Source organism: Suncus etruscus, chromosome 12 (assembly GCF_024139225.1).
Source record: "Suncus etruscus isolate mSunEtr1 chromosome 12, mSunEtr1.pri.cur, whole genome shotgun sequence".
NCBI classification, from domain to species: domain Eukaryota; kingdom Metazoa; phylum Chordata; class Mammalia; order Eulipotyphla; family Soricidae; genus Suncus; species Suncus etruscus.
In genome coordinates, this window is record NC_064859.1 from 22,579,748 (window position 1) to 22,598,868 (window position 19,121).

At 36.4% G+C, this 19,121-nt stretch overlaps 1 protein-coding gene across 1 annotated transcript in view; it reads left to right on the forward strand.

Moving 5' to 3' along the window:
- EXOC6B (exocyst complex component 6B) overlaps positions 1-19,121 on the forward strand; it is a 604,019-nt gene that overhangs the window by 327,113 nt on the left and 257,785 nt on the right. Inside the window, exons 14-16 of the mRNA XM_049785045.1 lie at positions 2,239-2,344; positions 3,327-3,436; positions 18,644-18,755. Coding sequence (XP_049641002.1) covers positions 2,239-2,344; positions 3,327-3,436; positions 18,644-18,755 — 328 coding nt within the window. The remainder of the gene's footprint in view (positions 1-2,238; positions 2,345-3,326; positions 3,437-18,643; positions 18,756-19,121) is intronic.

Genomic DNA, 19,121 nt, shown 5'->3' on the forward strand with positions numbered 1-19,121 from the left:
TTTTGATTCATTTTGTTTATCACTTTCAATTTATTAAGTTGTATCATTAAGCTATTTCTTCCTGATGAATGCTTATAAAGCTATAAATTTTCCTTTTAGTACTGCTTTTGCTGTGTCTCACAAATTCTGATAATTTGTGTCTTCATTCTTGTTTCCAGGAATCATTTGAGTTCCTCTATTTTATTTCTGACCCACTGTTCAATTTCCACATGTTAAAAATTTTAATTTATGCCTGTTTGAAATTCACTTCTAATTTCAGGCATTATCATCTGAATCTGAAAAAGTAGTTTGTACAGTTTCCTTTTTCCTTTCCTTCCCTTCTCTTCCCTTCCCTTCCCTTCTTCCCTTCCCTTCTTCCCTTCCCTTCCCTTCCCTTCCCTTCCCTTCCCTTTCTCTTTTTTCCTTTCTCTTTTTTTCCTTTCTCCTTTTTTCCTCTTTTTTTTCTTTTTGCTCTTTATGGCCATACCCTATGATGCTCAGGGGTTACTCCTGGCTATATGTGCTCAGAAATCCCTCATGGCTTGGGGGACCATATGGGATGCCAGGGATTGAACCAAGGTCTGTCCTGGATCAGATACATACAAGGCAAATGCCCTACCACTGTGATATCACTCTAGACCCAAGTTTGCACAATTTTTATCCTCTTGCTTTTATGGGGATATATTTTATGGCCGGCATGTTGTCTATCTTGGAGAATAACCTATGTGTCCTGGAGAAGAATGTATATTCAGTTTTGGGGGGTGGACAGCTCTCTCTCTCTCTTTCTACACACACACACACACACACACACACACACAAACACACACAGGCACTTTCATGTCTCCTTTTAGATCTAGAATATTCTTGTGAGGTTTTATTCAGTTTGACCTATAAGTGGGTGACAGGGCAGTGTTGATGTCTCCCACTATTATTGAATTGCTATTGATGTCTACTTTCAGATTTGTCAACAGTTGTTTTAAATATTTTGCTGGGCACTCATTGGGTGCATATATGTTTTGGTGTGTGACTTCTTCCTGTTGTACATATTCCTTGATTATTACAAAATGTCCATCCTTGTCCCTTGTAACTTTTTTAAGTCTAAAGTTTGTATCATCTGATATATTGCCACTCCAGTTTTTTAAGAGAGTTGCTTTCTTGGATGATTATCCTTCAACCTTTGATTTTGAGTCTATATTATATTAATATGTTATATTTTTATGGATATTCAGATGTATTTCTTGGTTGTAGGCAGTAGAATGTTGTATTCAGCTTTTTGGTTGATTGCCATTCTTTGTCTCTTAACTGGTGTATTTAGTTCGTTGATGTCGAGACAGATAATTATCATGGAATTTAGTGTCTACTTTGTGTAAAAGTTTGGTGTGTCTGAAGGCCTGTCTTGTCTTAAAGTAGACAAGTTTTTGTTTTAAGGCTGGTTTTGAGTCTGTAAAGTCTCTGAGCTGTTGTTCATCTCTGAAGTTATGTATACTTTCTTCAAATCGATTTGTAAAAACTAAATATGTGGTGCAATTCTGTTTTAGGGAGGAGTATCTTATAAGTGTGTGTGTGTGTGTGTGTGTGTGTGTGTGTATTCGATTTGTAAAAACTGAATATGTGGTGCAATTCTGTTTTAGGGGGGAGTATCTTATAAGAACCCTGAGATTAAAATATCATTATATATCTGTGATCTAAATAACATGTGTTTCACTAAAATTCTGCACCCTCTTTTTATTTGTTTGTTTTGTTTAAGGAAGTACTCCCACCTTGAGGTGCTTCAGTATTTTCCAGCTCAATGCTTGGGCTCACTCCTTGCAGTACTTGAAGGACCATGTATTACAGGGGATAAAACTTAGGGTTATTTAATCTGAAAATGTGCTATATCACTTTGTGCTATTCCTCCAGCTCCAGTTCTGTTTGATCTTGGTAGAATTATATGTGTCCCTAGAACCCTCAGACTAGGAGTTAGAAAAAAATACAACAGTAGGTGTAATAAAGTACATACTTTATATTTATTATGGCAGTCTTGTTTTTTGTCTTCAAACTTTGAAAGATAGAATAAAAGTTCTAATGCAGAGTTAAAGAGCCAAGTATACGCTGTTTAAAAACAAAACACAATTAGAACTGTTTGCCTTTACAGAGCATACAACTTATAGAGTTTTCACCTGAAATTTCACCTTAAAATGTCTTGTAATTACTAGTTTTATAGTGATTAAACTCCCCTCCTTTCCTTCATCTCCTCCTTCCTCTTCTATATTTTTATAGAAACATACTTGATTCTGACAACTACAGTCCTATACCAGTCACAAGTGAAGAAATGTATAAAAAGGTTGTAGGACAATTTCCATTTCAAGATACAGAGCTGGAAAAGGTAAGGAATATTAAAACAATTTTTTCTTTAATTTGACATAAATTAAAGCATGTGTTAGGACTGTACTTTTAATAGCATTACCTCTGCCAGAAGTTAGAACTCAGAAATTTCTTCAAAGGACACATTTTAGCCTTAAAAGAATGACAGTTCTGGTTTGGGGAATGGGCAGATGGCTTTGTATCCTATTGACTTTGTAATATTTTAGGGAGTGGGTGGGAGTGTTCCAATTATTTTATATCATGATAGTACCTTTGTGTAATTACATTAGTCTATCAGTTATTAAACTATTTTATATAGAATATATGTGCATATTTTAAATGTACAAGTAAAAATAGAATATTTTTCTATGTGTATAAGAAAGAATTCCATCTTCTCCCCAAATTCTCTCAGACTGTCATTGTTAATCAATCATTCTCCAGACTTTGCAAAGCCAAATCTCAGACTTCGCAACCAACATTCTGCCATCACTATTAACCTACATTTGCGTTTTTCACAATGCCTATAGATAGAACTATACAATATATTACTGTTTGAAATTGGACCCTTTTACTCTGTACAGGTGATTTTGAGGTCACCTGAGTTTTATTACATGTATCAGTAGTTTTATTATTAAGTATGTTTCACAATTTGTGTGTTTCTTCACATGTTAAAGAATAGTTGAATGATTATTTAATTATATTATTATTTTTTTAGTATCAGGAAACTTTTAGAGATAATTTCATTTTGAAGGGGAGAGGGATTGAGTCTCACCTGGTTTTGCTCAAGGCTTACTGCTGTGTCTGTGCTCAGGGTGACTTTTGACTGTTTTGGGGGGACCATATATGCTACTGAGTAAAAGGAGGGTTAGCTTTGAACAATGAAAGTGCCTTACCTCCTGTACTGTTTGTCTAACCTTTTCAGAAATGTCATGAATTTGAGATTGTTGTAAATCCATAAAGTATCTTGGTTTATGACTTGCTTTCTTTATTTTTTGCATTTATAGCAACCTTTTCCAAAAAAGTTTCCTTTCTCTGAATTTGTGCCAAAAGTTTACAATCAAATTAAAGAATTTATCTATGCCTGTCTGAAGTTTTCAGAAGACCTCCATCTAAGGTATAGTACGACAGTTGAAATGTAATAAATACAGACTATCACTTTATATTTTTATATTTTCAAAAACATAATGTTGATCATTTTTTCAGCCCTAATTCTGGACTTCTTACCTCTTGGTCCAAATAGCATAGCACTGCCATTACTGAGTGAAGCATCCTAGTAAAAGGAAAAGTTGAAAAGTTGGATAATTTATATTTATATTATATAGCTTAATCTCATTATTTCCTTCTAAAGTTACATTTGGAAAAGTTTCTGTTAGTGGGCACTGTTTCATACCAGTTTTTTCTGGGTTTATATAATTTTTTAATGGACCTGCTCTTTTCCTCCTCGACCTCCTCTTCCTTTTTCTTTTCCTCTTTATCCATGTCTTCCTCTTCATCCTTCTCCTACACCTCCCATTCTCACTCTGGACATACTCCTGGCTCCGTGTTCAGAGATTGCTCCTGATGGAGGGTTATATTTGGTGCTAGTGTTGGCTAGGTGAAGGCAGGAACCTTTGTTACTATACTATCTTTTCATTGCCATGATTGGTTTTCTTTATATTTATGCAGATCTTTATTTAAGCACCATGATTACATGCATGTTTGTAGTTGGTTTTAGTTATTAAAAATGAATATTCCCCTTTACCAGCACAACATTCTGGACAACATTCTCTGAATACTCAAATCTATTCCATTGATTTGAGGGTCTGTCTTTATTTCAATGCCATGCTGTTTTAATGACTATTGCTTTGTAATGCAATTTAGATTTGGGGAAAGTAATGCCTCCCATATTCTTTTTTTTATCTCTGTGGCATTGTTTTCTGATAGGTTAGTTGGTATAATTCTTATATTTATGACTTTATGTATGTTGATATGTACCCTAAAATGTGGTCTATTTTGGAGAAAGTTCCATGTGTACTTGAGAAGATCGTGTATTCTGCTTTCTGAGGGTGAAAGGCTCTGTATAGATCTATTAGTCCTAATTCTTCTAGTTTCTTACTTAAAGTTCTTGTCTTTGTTAGTGTTTTGCCTAGTGGAACTGTCTGGTGAGAGTAATGAGGTGTTGAAATCTCCCACCACTATTACATTTTCATTAATTTGTTTCTCTAATTTTGTGAGCAAAAGCCTTACTTGTTATGCTGGGTCTACGTTTGGTGCATATATGTTTATCAGAGGTAGTACTTCTTGGTCTGTTGTTCTCCTGATCAATAAGTAGTGTCCATCTTTGTCTCTCAGTACTTTCCTGAGATTGAATGCAGTTTGGTCTGATATGAGTATGGCTTTCCCAACACTTTTTTCTCCCAGTGGCTTGTATAATTGTTTCCATCCTTTTTCTCTCAGCCTGTGTCCTGAACTTTTAAGTGTGTTTCCTGCAGGCAGAAGGTATCTGGGTTTTGTTTACTGATCCAACCACGTACTCTGTGTCTTTCGATGGGATAGTTCAGTCCATTGATATTTAAGGAAACTACTGATAGAAAGGGCTGTTGTGCCTTTATTCTGTGTAGGATTGTTACAATTGGGGATTTAGTTTGTATAGTTCATTTAGAGTCAGTTTGATTAGTGCAAATATTCGGAGTTCTTTTTTGTCTGAGAATGTTTTTCATCGTACCTCCCATGTAAATGAGAGTTTTTCTGGGTAGTGGATTCTTGGTTGCAAGTTTTTTTCCATTCAGTAGTTTGACTATGTCATTCCACTCTTCTTGCCTGGATTGTTTTAAAGGGAAAATCTGGTTTAATTCTTATGTTTTTTTCTTTATACTTGAGGTTTTTCTTCTCCCTTACTGCTTTAAAGAATCCATCTCTCTCTTTCTCTCTCTATATATACCTTTATATATACATATATATCTTTTGCCATTTCTATTACTAAATGTCTTAGTGTTGTTCTGTTAAGGTCTATTTTTTGGCACTTTTTTTGATCTTGGATTTAAAGAGAAGCCTCTTTTTCAAGGGTGGAAAATTTCTCTGCTGTTATTTAATTTGTCTTCAAGTTCGTCTATGCGATTCTTCATGTGTATAATTCTACTGTTATGGCTTGCTTACATGTTTTTTAGTTCCTTCATTTCCAATTGTATGGATTCTCTCATCTTCTAAAAGAGTTCTTATTTGAATTATTTTAATTGATCATCTATAGATTTCTTGATTTTACAGGCTAGTGATTCCTTGATTTCCATTGCTAAACCATTAAGTGTTGATTTTAGGTACTTGTTTATAAGGCTCATGTGTTTGGATGGACTTGGAAATTTGCCAGGATTTTTCTCCATATCCCCCACTATAGGTGTTCCTTAACTTCATCATTGATTTTTGCATTTAGTGGTTTAGAATATTGGAGTGTTTATCAGGGTGTTTTAAAAGTGATGTATTGAACTGTTTATGGAAGGTGGCTCATATCTTCTTCAGAGGTTATTTTTCTAAACAAGCAAGGTTGTCTAAGTAAGATAAAAAATATTGCATACGTAGTTCATTGGTTTGTTCAGCTGGGTTTTGAACTGTATATTTTCTAAGAGAAAGACGTGCTTGTTGCAGTCTTCCAGGAACTATATGATATAAATTGAAATGACTTTGTGTGGATACACTAGAGTCTGTGCAGTTTGGGAAAAGGATTGATGGGAAGGAGGAGGAATTCCCTATTTCTACTCATACACAGACCTGACTGGCCCTAGGGTGCAGATAATCAGGAATTGAGCTTGAACCTGGACAGAGGCTGAGGAAAGGACCAAAAGACAGCCCCATTCATGTTTGGTGGGAGAGTTTAGGATGGAAGTTTCCTGTTCTCACCCAGCACAAACTTGGGTGCTTCCAGGGTCAGGCAATTAGAAATGGCACTGGAACCTGGAAGGAGGCTCTAAGTTCACATTCTTATGCTCTATATCATGGATCTTTACTGATGCACGTATAAAAGATTGGGAGCTGGGAAAGAGATCAGAGAACTGTCTGTGATGTCACAAATGTAGAAAATCAGTCACTATTGTGCAAAAGTCCCAAAGCCTCACCCTTTATCCTGGGTTCTTATACATGTAACAAACTTTATGGTAGTTGTGGAATGGCTACTAACTCTATCTCTGTGAGGCAAAGAAAAAGACATAATTATTATAGTCAGGACTGAAGAAACATTGTTTTTATACTCTGGGGTAGAATAAAAAAAATGGTGACATCATTTTCAACATTATGGATGTGAAAAAAATAAAGAATATTTGGACTACATTCAAAAGAAAATGACATTACATGCAGGTGCAATTATGTACAACTTAATGAAGGAATTTTACTTGTCTAGTGACATCGCGGCTGTCATAAGGTAACACTTTACTCCAGCAGGAGCTTAATACAACTTGTGTTTTTAGCATCTCTTAATTGCATCATTTCCTTTGTGCTCGACACAATCTTATGTTATTTTGTTCATCATGGCCCCCTAAGCATTCAAAATCTATTGGTAATGATACCAGTAAGTGATCACATTGAGAGATTTGCCTTAACACAAAATAAAAAGTGATTGAGTTTAGGAAAGATGAAATCAGTAGTATTATTGCACTTCTTATCCCATCAGTGCTCTCATCTGAACAAGAATAACATGATGGATGCTATTTGAGGACCTTCTCCACTGAAAGCAATGAGACCAACAAAGTTCAGACGAACCAATATCAGAGGCCTCACTTAGCCCAACTACTGTTCCCATCCAGAAAAAATAATCACTGGGTTTCTTGGGAAATTTGCCTTCTTTAAGAGATTTGCACCCAAGGCTGCTACTGCTTTCGCCACCATTTCAGCATACCCAGAACTATGCCCATTTTGGGAAAAACTGGGTCGTCTATCATAGATAAGAAGAAAATTATCTGGATAAAGACCAGGCATAGAAGCATATTCCTTTCAGCAATGTGTCAGTCCTGATTTAGCAAAATGTTTGAGAAGTTGAAATAAAAGACTGGGTCTGATTATGAGACTGAATTTACAGCTAGCTCTGGGTGTTGTAAAAGATTAAGAATCATTATTCATTTTATAATATGAAAGCATGAGGTGAATCTGCAAGTGCTGATATAAAGGCAGCTGAAAGTATAGCTTTTAAGGCCTGTTACCTTTGCCTGAGTTATTGTACCAGAAGAAAATGAGAAGACAAGAATGCTCTTCTGGAAATACAGCCATCATGACTGAACCAAGAGCCTTGCTTAAGTTTGTGGGAATGTTTCTAAGGAGTGTAGAATGGCATCCCAAATAAGAAGCTCAAGAGGTTAATAAGAAGCTCAGTGGATTCTAGAATTTTATACAGATGGGGTTTCAAACATTAACACAGCTATGATTATGATGGTAAGCAAATGACTAATAGCTGGGTGCAGACATGGACAACAGCTAGGAGGAAGTAAAGATGGTTCCTGAGAAATTGTCAGAATTGAAATAGGAATACTTAGTTGAAGAAGAGGCAAGAGAAAGGGAACTTCAGGAGAAGAAAATAAAAAACTCTAAAGTAATTCACACTGAAAAGATTAGTGGAAGGCTTATTACACTTGAATATAAGATCCTTAAAAAGTTTGGAAACATGAACTTTAACCTCAAAAGGTTTCTGATGTTAGAAAGGGACAGTCATGGTGTGTTATGTGTGTGTAAGCTCTGTGGTGAAAGTATGGTGTCAGATGAAGATTCACCTCATGGGGCCAGAGCGGTGGCACAGGTGGTAGGACAGACCAGGGTTCGATCCCCCAGCGCCCCATATTGTACCCCAAGCCAAGAGTGATTTCTGAGTGCATAGCCAGAAGTAGCCTCTGAACATCAATGGGTGTGGCCCCCCCAAATTCACTTCATCCTTCTGCATGTGGATTATTTTCGCAATGAAGTGTATTCAGTACATTACTCTTTCCTGTTTATTTCCTGTTTATTCATGTTACCTGCCTTTGGAGACATGGAGGCACATGTCTCTTTCATGGTGTTCCTGACTGGGCAGGACTCATGCTGGACTCTGGTTTTTAGGAGTTGAATAATAGTGCCACATTGGACTCCAAAGCCATTTGAATACAAAGCAGCATATCCACCTCTATGGTAGCCTGATAGGCATTTCTCCCTCTGGTCAGATGGATGCCTAGACAGCATCTTAGAGGGTATGGGGATGAAATATGAAGTTATAGACATGGTACCTGTTCATCTGGGGTGAGGAGAGTGGTGACTGTGGCTGGCTGGGATTGGGTAATGGTCTACTGAAGGAAACACAACCAGGGCCAAAATTTGATTGGCCTTTACCTAGTACATTAGTGGAGGTGATTCTTGGCAGGCCCCTTGGACAAATTGTGCTATTGGTAAGGCCATATAATCTGTAGTTGTGTTTATGGGAGAAGAGATCTGTTTTCCGAATCTGTTGTTGGGATTTGGGGGAATGAGTTCACTTTCTGTGCATAGCTTTATCTTCTTCTCGGCCAGGGTCTCTACCAGGATTTTAGTTCAGAATCTTGTTTGGATTCTGAAGTTGCCACAAAAGCACTTTCGTCTATGGATGACTGCCAAATTATTGTTTCTAAGGGATGATTATGAGCAGGGATCTCTTATTTCTCTTATGTCTTGCTGATATCACCCCCTATTTTTTAATTATGATTAAAGAAAATTATTTGTTTAAAGTAAAAATAGTAAAAGAAAAATTAGTAAATGTATGACATTTATGGAACAAAGGGTCTGTGCGAGGATTTGAATACACTTTAGGTTTTAATTTTATATTCAAAATTGATAAATGTTATTTGTAATTTATTATATCAATGTTTTGTAAGATCTAGAGTAGCCACTAAAAATGGTGGTAAACTGTTAACAAGAAATAAATAATGAAAATAAAATAGAATTATAAAAATATTACCCTTAGGAGCCGGAGAGAATAGCAGAGCGGTAGGGTATTTGCGTTGCATTCAGCTGATCTGGGAGTGACCCAGTTCAATTGCCAGCATCCCAGGTGGTCCCCCAGCTTGCAGGGGATGATTTCTGACTGCAGAGCCAGGAGTGACCCCTGAGCACCGCTCGGTGTGGCCCAGAAACCAATCAATCAATCAGTCAATAAAGTTTTTTTTTTTTTAAAAATATTACCCTTAGAACAACCTATGGAGTATATAAAAGGAAAGTGGAAGCATAGAAATAGATGAAATAGGGCCGGAGAGATAGCACAGCAGTAGAGCTTTTGCCTTGTAAGCAGCCGACCTCGGACCAACGATGGTTCGAATCCCGGCATCCCATATGGTCCCCCGTGCCTGCCAGGAGCGATGTCTGAACACAGAGCCAGGAGTAACCCTGGGCGCTGCTGGGTGTGGCCCAAAGACCAAAACAAACAAACAAAAAAAATGAAATAGATGAAATAGGAGCAGGTAGCAAGATGGTAAATTTAAATTCAGTTGTAACTTGTATTTGAATATAGTATTTCTTGTAGTAGGTATAGAATAGTATTTGTCCTGGAGTTGTGTGTAGTCTTACATTTTTAAAACTAATTAGATTATTAAAGTTATGTTCAGATTTGCTAAGTATATTACCTTTTCAGTCATCTCATTAATTCTGAATGTTAAAACTGTTCAACCATGATTATGTATTTGTATATTACTTCTAGATATCTCTATCTTTTAAAATATATTTTGGTAGATATTTTAAAGTTGTAACATTTGATGTCATATTGTTGTATTTGTATTTGTATTTGTTCTTTCATTTTATGTCATGTCCTTTTCCTAAAACCAAAACTTAAACTAGTTTCATTGTCTTCTTTGGCTAATATTACTATAGCAATAATTTCAGTATGCATTTGTTCTTTGTATTGCTTTTAACATTGTTCTTTTTCTGACATGTTATCTTAACATAATTTCAGTATTAAAGAAAAAACTGAGCATTGTATAAATTGAAAGACTTGTACCCAAATTTACATACTTTTTACATTTTGTTCCTTTTGCCTTATTATTATTTACCCCCTCCTGAATCCTTGAGTGTTTGTAGTTTTAGAACACCTTCTGGCTGTTGTTAAATTATCTCAATTGTAGAGTTGTTATTACGACTTTTCTTTTGTAATAAATAGTATTTGTGAGCTTAAAAACATTTTGAGATCATATTTGTTTATTAGATATTTTCTACTGACCTCCAATAGAGTATTCATTAATTTTTTGCTTGAATAAGTTTTCTCTCAGATGATTAATTTATCATTAGATATATTATTGAATTGGCATTGCAATAGAAATTTTATAAGAATGTTATTTTAAATAAACATCTGTATGTTTTACATTAAGTTCACATCGTTCCTCATCTATTTATTACTTTGCATTTTTCTTTAAGGCTCTCTTTCTCCTCTTTTCTTTCTCTTTACTTCCCCTATTACCTGATAAGACAGGACTCATGAATTTTTACTTCTTTCTATATTTTCATTTCTTTATTGTTTGTATTTATTTTGGTGTTCACATTGTACCAGACAGAGTACCTGCTTTCAACTGGTTCATGTGCCATGATGATGAATCTTCATTTTACTATTTGTAAAAAGATGTTTCATAATAATCCTGTATACTTCCTGACTTGATGATGATAATTTCTCCAAGGTGATTTGTCCCTTTAGTGTTTATAATAAATAAATAAAATATGGGAACTTTTTCTTATATTTCAAATTGGTTGGTTGGTTGGGAGCCGTAACAGTGATGCTCAGGGCTTACTACTGATTCTGTGTTCCTGGTTCACTCTTGGTAGGCCTCAGAGGATCATATGTGGTGCTAGGTATCAAACCTGGATAATTTTACTATCTTTCTGGCTTCACATGTATCTTTTTAAAAATAGACAAATTGGGGCCGGAGAGGTGGCGCTAGAGGTAAGGTGTCTGCCTTGCAAGCGCTAACCAAGGAAGGACCTCAGTCTGATTCCCCTGCGTCCCATATGGTCCCCCCAAGCCAGGGCCAATTTCTGAGCGCTTAGTCAGGAGTAACCCCTAAGCATCAAACGGGTGTGGGCCAACCCCCCGACCCCCCAAATAGACAAATTGTGGCCGGAGAGATGATGCTAGAGGTAAGGCTGCTTTGCAAGCACTAGCCTAGGATGGACTGCAGTTCAATCCCCCAGCATTCCATGTGGTCCCCCCAAAGCCAGGAGTGATTTCTGAGCACATAGCCAGGAGTAATCTCTTAGTGTCAAACGGGTGTGGCCCCCCAAAATAGAAAAATTGTCTTTTAATGTCTTTTATTTATTTTATTTATTATTATTATTTGATTTTTGGGTCACACCAGGCAGCGCTCAGGGATTACTCCCAGCTCTATGCTGAGAAATTGCCCTTGGCAGGTACGGGGGACCATACGGGATGCTGGGATTCGAATCACCGTCCTTCTGCATGAAAGGCAAAGGCCCTGCCTTCATGCTTTCTCTCCAGCCCCCTTTAATGTATTTTAATTGGTGTGTATATTTTATTGTGTAAATACAGTTAGGATTTAAGTTTAGTGTTTCATTATTATTTTTCATCTTTCACACTCCTTTTTGCTTCTTTTATCCTTTATTTTAGAATTTATTGATGGCTATGTTATATTTTCCCTATTGTCTTACAAGGCTAGACCAGTTTTTTGGCAGTGTGTGTATATTTTTGGGGGTTGTCCTGACTATGCTCAGGGCTTACTCATTGTTCTGTGCTCAATGATTAGTCCTTTCAGGCTCAGAGGACCATATAGAATTCTAAGAATTGAATCCAATGCAAGACTAGTGCCTTATCCTCTAACTATCTCTCCAGTCCCTAACTTACTGTTTTATTTGTATTTTTTTTTGTTCGTTTGCTTTGGAGATCACCATGTGCATCCTTAAGTTACCACAATTTACCTTGAATAATTTATCAGTTTCTACGTAAATTAATGATTTTATAATGGTAAAATATAATTTATTAATCTCATCTGTTTGAAAAGAATCATCACATTGAGGCATTTAGTTTTGTTGTTGTTGTTTTGCCTTTCTTTAGATGCTTCACTTGGTGGTGTTTGTGTGCCTGGGGCCACTTCTATAGTGGAGGTGGGAGAGGGTCCATTCTGTGCTGAAGATTGAACTCAAAGTATTATGAAAATACATGCTTGGCATACATCTTACCACAGGATGTGTCTCTAAAGTTTCTACATATTATTCATTGATTATTATTATTATTATTAGAATTATAGTACTTTCTTTGGGCCATATCTGGCTATGTTTAGGGTATACTGCTGGCTCTGTGCTCAGGGGTCATTCCTGACCATGTTCAAAGGATCATATGGGGTACTAGGGATTTACACAGCCCAAGTTGGCTGTGTGCAAGGCAAATGCTCTACTCACTGTACTATTTCTTTGGTTTTAGCTCCTATACCTTTGTTCCCCTAATTTTTATTATAACACCATGTTTTACCATGTTTTTCCTAATACAGTCATTTTAGTCATTAAATATTCAAACACCAGTTCCACTACTAATATGACCTTACCTTCACCAGTGTCCCCAATCTCCCACCCATAAACATAGCCTGCCTCCATGCAGGGATAAACAAATTAACTTTATATTGCTTGTTAAAACACAAAGGCAAATAGAATTAATCAAAACTTAGATCAGCACAGGTAAATTTAAAATGACATACTCTTATTAACCTTGATGTTATTAGAAAAGTCAGTGTCTTAAAGACTTACTGAGCTGTGGTTGGTGCTAGCTGTACCTTCTGTGCTAGTTAGTGTTCAGGCTCACTCAGGTTGATAGATTACTATGTAACTTTACCATCAGATTTCCTGTGACACTACTGGGCTGATACCATATAAAATATTGAGGTGTCATGCAGCTAATGTGGTCTAGGATAAAATTTGGTTGATTGGAAAGTTTGCTAAGGTTAAATTGCAGAGCTGAGCACTTTCTATTGGGTCTAAGGGTTGGCATTGGACCTGTAGCTCATGCAGAATGGGGAATCTGTGCCCCCCCCCGCACTGTTTGAGAGTGCCACAGGGGTATTAGCCAGGACTATCTGGAAAGTATCAGCAGTCATTATTTAATTTTTGGGTCGGGGAGCTTGGTGGAGGAACCTGCCATTTACCAGGAAGATGGTAGGGTGGACTTCTATACCTATTTTAAACCTTAAACTAAATGCTTTTGCTTTGAACATTTAATTGTATTTTTAAATTCAGTTTTAAAGGGACATTTTTTTTTTTTTTTGGTTTTTGGGTCACACCCGGTGGTGCTCAGGGGTTACTTCTGGCTGTCTGCTCAGAAATAGCTCCTGGCAGGCACGGGGGACCATATGGGACACCGGGATTCGAACCAACCACCTTAGGTTCTGGATCGGCTGCTTGCAAGGCAGGCACCACTGTGCTATCTCTCTGGGCCCCTAAAGGGACATTTTTTACATTTACTTATTTTCAGTGCTTTATACTTTTTGTTGTAGACACTTATTATTTTCCTTTTGTCATTATGTTCTTTAGTAAAATATTTCTTTTCAAGTACATCCACTTATATTAGTTTTTTTTTTTAGTTTTTGCTTGTCTGAAGATGTTTTCATTGATTTTCAAAAATTATTTTTTAAGATAGAACATTCCAAATAAACTGTTTTCCTTTTCTCATACTTAAAAGGTATCATTCCATTGTCTGCTTTCATTATTTTTAAAGGAAATAAGCAATTCTTATTATTATTCTGAGTGCATTGTCTTTTTATGGTTATTTTTTTAATCGTCGAGTTTATAATTTGATATTTTTTATGTATTGTCTTAAATGTATAAATTCTCTTTGAAGCGTGCTGAACTTCTTATGTCTGTGGTATCTTGGATCTACTTCTGTAGATCTTTTATTGGATTTGTGGATGATTTTGCCCATATGCCCTTTAAATATGTCTCTTTTCTCATTTATTCTACTTCTATGCCTCCTCACTATCTGATAGATCATTCCAATTTCATCACTACTTGAGTGAACTGACTGTAGGCCACACTTTAAATTGGTTTCAAATTACGATTTCAGTTGCGATTGTGGAAGTTTCTTTGTCCTCAAGACCAACTCTGAAATTCCAAAGCTTCCATCCATGGGTTTATCTCTGATCTTAACAGAATTTGTACTGGGCTTGATTTCAACTTTAGTTAGTTTTTGCTCTCCTTTGGTTCGAATTTCAGCAGTTCCCTGGAACCTAATCTCCTAACAACATTTACAGTTTCTTACTCTGATTTCTTCAGCACCTCCCCACCATTACTAATGGAGTAGAATACTAATAGGAGATAGTTGTTGGTTCAGTGTATTTAATTTTTTGAGTTCTTCCAGATTCCTATCTCTAATAGCAGCCCACACTCAAAGATTTGGCTGATTTCTTGCCCCCCCAAGTCCTTTAGCTTACTTATATTTTATATTCATATTATGTTAGCCTATTTATTACTTTATCCAACTGTATTCCAATAGAGCAGTAAGCCCTAGATCAAAAGGAGGCTGCAGCTTTTTGTACATCTTTCAAACATTTTTCCTCATTGTAATTTTGATCACTTATTTTTTTGTGTTCATGAGGCAAAATACCAATGAGTTTGGACCTAGTTTTCCTATAATGTTAAAGATGGTGATAATCTTGATCTTTTTCATTTAATCTGACAACAAAATTTTTGCTGGATTACCTGAAAGCATATTAGAGATATTTAGTAAGTATAGGCTGCTTTCAGAGGACTCATAACAAGGGGAACCAGATTATTTTGTACACATGTGTTACTTTTATAGTACGCAGTACTTATTCATACCTTATATCACAAAGATATGAGGTAATTATGAGTGTGACATGAAATTAAAGCTTCATGATTGTGGTTCGCTGTTGTGATTTTGGTACACTACCAATGCAATGCTACATGTGTCTATTATGTCTTGTATTTATTAAGTAATGTATTTTAGGGTTTTTTTTATTCTGTAAAATCTTTATTTAAGCACCATGATTACAGCACGATTGTAGGTGGGTTTCAGTCATAAACAGAACACCCTCTTCACCAGCGCAACATTCCCACCACCAGTGCCCCCACCCACCCACTGTATTTGAGACAGGAATTCTACTTCTCTCACTCATTAACATTGTCATGCTAGTTGTTAGTGAAATTTCACTAACTGAAGTATTTTAGTTTAACAAATACTTTGGAAAGAATGGCAGTGGATTAGGTGTATTTGTCAGTTACATACATCCTTACTTGTTCACTGCAAAAATATTTTGGTGTGTTTTTTATTCCTAGTTGATACCTGGTCTTGAATTCCGTAGTATTCTTTGTGGGGAGGGGTCTATAAGTGTTCATTATTTCTGTTTTTTCTTTTCCACATAGGATGTAACGTATCTTGCTTACATGTTTAAAATGGTAAGTTTTTAGGGGCCGGGTAGGTGGCGCTGGAGGTAAGGTGTCTGCATTGCAAGCGCTAGCCAAGGAAGGACCGCGGTTCGATCCCCCGGCGTCCCATATGGTCCCCCCAAGCCAGGGGCGATTTCTGAGCACATAGCCAGGATTAACCCTTGAGCGTCAAATGGGTGTGGCCCAAAAACAAAAAAAAAAACCAAAAAACAAAAAAAAAAAATGGTAAGTTTTTAATCTGGCTGTCATAAGTAAGCATCTGTAGAAAAAATGAGTTAGATTAAAATTGTGATACCATTGACAAGTAACAAAAATCTACCACAACTCTTTATGAAGAATTATTTTTATTATTATAATAGTCATTAAAATATCTTTATCAGTGAAAAAATTTTTGTTCCCAAATGACATCTTTAGTAGAATACTATCTTAGTGATGTGTTCAGGGGCTTATGAATTATGGATGAGTTTAGAATTCATTCTGTTGGTTACAAGATAGTTTTTTCCATGTTAAAACTTAGCATGCAAAATTAGCTTTGCATAGTTGTCTTTATGTTCAGTTTCCTGTGGTGGAATATCACACATTATTATCATCATACTTTTTATGTAAATATTATTAAACATATATGCATAATTAAACTTTTTGCTTGAAATGTTTATTTTGGAATAAAAGGTAAGAAAGATGTCAATATTAGTGCAGAGAATAAAGAAAGGCCTTTTATTTATTTTTATTTTTTATTTATTTAATTTTTTTTTTTTTGGTTTTTGGGCCACACCCAGTGATGCTCAGGGGTTACTCCTGGCTATGCGCTCAGAAGTCGCTCCTGGCTTGGGGGACCATATGGGACACCGGGGAATCGAACCGAGGTCCGTCCAAGGCTAGCGCAGGCAAGGCAAGGCACCTTACCTCTAGCGCCACCGCCCGGCCCCTATTTATTTAATTTTTGAGGGTTTGTTTTGGGGGGGTCATACTTGGCAGCGCTCCGGGGTTACTCCTGGCTCTACACTCAGAAATTGCTCCTGGCATGCTCAGGGAAACATATTGGATCCAGAATTTGAACCACCATCTTTCTGCATGCAAGGCAAAAATGCCTTACCTCTATGCTATCTTTCCAGCCCTTATTTTTTTTATTTAAAGAAAATGCATCACATAATTGACACAACCAATCATAATACATTTGTTTCAAAATGACAGAAAGCAAATTATTAAAAATAGAAAGAAAATGGAAAACTAAAAATAAAATGGAAGAGAAGAAAAAAGAAAGAAAAAGTTCAGTAGCGAGTATATTTGTGAAAATTATTGTATCTCCAATAGAGATATTAATACAATAGCAGAAGGTTTAGTAAGCGCTTTTTTTTAAAGAGATTAAAAATATAATAAAAAGGTGTGTATGTATGTGTGTGTGGCAGTTGTTGTTTGCATAGGCACAACAAAATATGGGAGAAATAGAAAGGAAAAACCTTTGGCCTAAAAACAGTGGAACCATACCCATGAAGTATTCTGGCATAAGACCAATTTTAGGGGCCAGAGAGATAGCATGGAGGTAAGGCGTTTGCCTTTCATGCAGAAGGTCATCGGTTTGAATCCCGGCATCCCATATGGTCTCTCGTGCCTGCCAGGAGCAATTTCTGATCATGGAGCCAGGAGTAACCCCTGAGCACTGCCGGGTATGACCCAAAAGCCACCAAAAAAAAAAAAAAAAAAAAATTTCAAGCTCTAGGCATACTAGGTTGTCCAACCTTAAAGTCTTTCTCTGTGGTCCGAGTCAAAACTCTTCACAATCATGGTTGTTGCAGTCAGGTTTCTGTACTTAGAGATCCTAGTTTCTGTATAGATTCTATGTCGAAGCCAGGGTGACATGGAGGTCTTCTGATTTCATCTCACCATTAGATGACAATGCAGAGAACCCTGCCCTATAAGCAGGTTGTTGCTATTACTAAGTCTTAAGAACTTTCTCTGGAGTAAGTTGATGCCAGGACAGTAAGGAAGACCTTTTAAGGAAGCCTTTATAAGCCAATTGTGTGGGACATCTATAAAAACACAAGCTTAATAAGTAAAAAAACATTAACACTCTATAAAGGATGTTGATGTGTAGGAAATATAATGATTTCAGGTGAGAATATTTTCTTTGGGAATTCTGTCTACACGGAGCACCTGCACTACCATGTTTAAATTTTGTGGTGGTATAGTGTGCTGGACTGCCTCTACGAAGCCTTTTTCTGTGTACTCACTGTGTAACCTTTAACATGTGGATTGATTTCTCTGTTGCCATTTCTTAATCTATAAAGCATCAATACTAAGGAAAATATTTGAGATCTGGATGGATCGTACAGTGGGTAAAGCCTTGAATGCCTCAGACCTGGGTCTGAGGTCACTCCAGATGAGCTCTTCAGGGAGTGATCACTAAACACAGAGCCATTAGTAATCTCTGAGCATCACTGGTGTGGCCCAAACACTTTCTCCAAAGAAAGTGTTTACTTATTTATTGTGAATGTTAAAGGCATTTTAATACATTGAATCATGTACATTTATTTCTGATGCTATAAATTATGTTAGCTGTTATCAGTAATAATAATATTATCAGTATTTATATACTTATTTGTGGGGACACTTCTGAGCAGAGTGGTCCAGGACCGTTTCTAGTGATATTTTGCCAACTGATCAAGTCTGTCTGGTCTTATGTGCAGTGTTGCAATGCTGTTCAGGCCCAGCAGTGCTCGGTTCTACCAGGGCCACACCCAGTGATACTTAGGGGCCTTCATGTTTATACTTTGTGTTGCTTAGGGGACGCATGATGCTGGGATCAAACTGTGGACCTTGCTTCTGCACAGCATTTGCCCCTGAACTATGGATTATTTCTTTGCCCCTTGTTTATTATTATTATTATCATTAGCATTATTATTATAAGTATCATTGTAACCTTACTTATTTGAAAATAATTTTGCCACCAGTTAAGGCTGACTCAGTGCTTCTTTTTCAGCTCAACTGAAGTCGATGACATGATTCGTAAATCTACAAACTTGTTGCTAACCAGGACTTTGAGCAACTCTCTGCAGAATGTCATTAAAAGGAGGAATGTTGGACTTACTGAGGTAAAGATATTTTTAATGGCAGCAGCCAAGTCAATATGTAAATATAGCCCTCGGTACTGGACATTGTTTGTGAATTAATTATAATGTTCCTCTAATTCACCTATTTCCTGATGGACATTAAATAGGGAAAGTACAAAATGAAATTCTTTGATTTTTTTCTTTGGTTACCTTTTTACTTTTTAGTCCCCCATTTTTTTTATTGTGTTTACTAGCTTCTCAACTTTTTTTCTAGTTTAGCTTCTTTTTGAGGTTGTGGAGGATAAATTTGGATAGCTTGGCATATACATATTGTAATAGTCAGTGTCATCCAATTGAATGCTAGTTTAAATTCAGCATACTATATGAAATCACATTTTGCCAGCATAA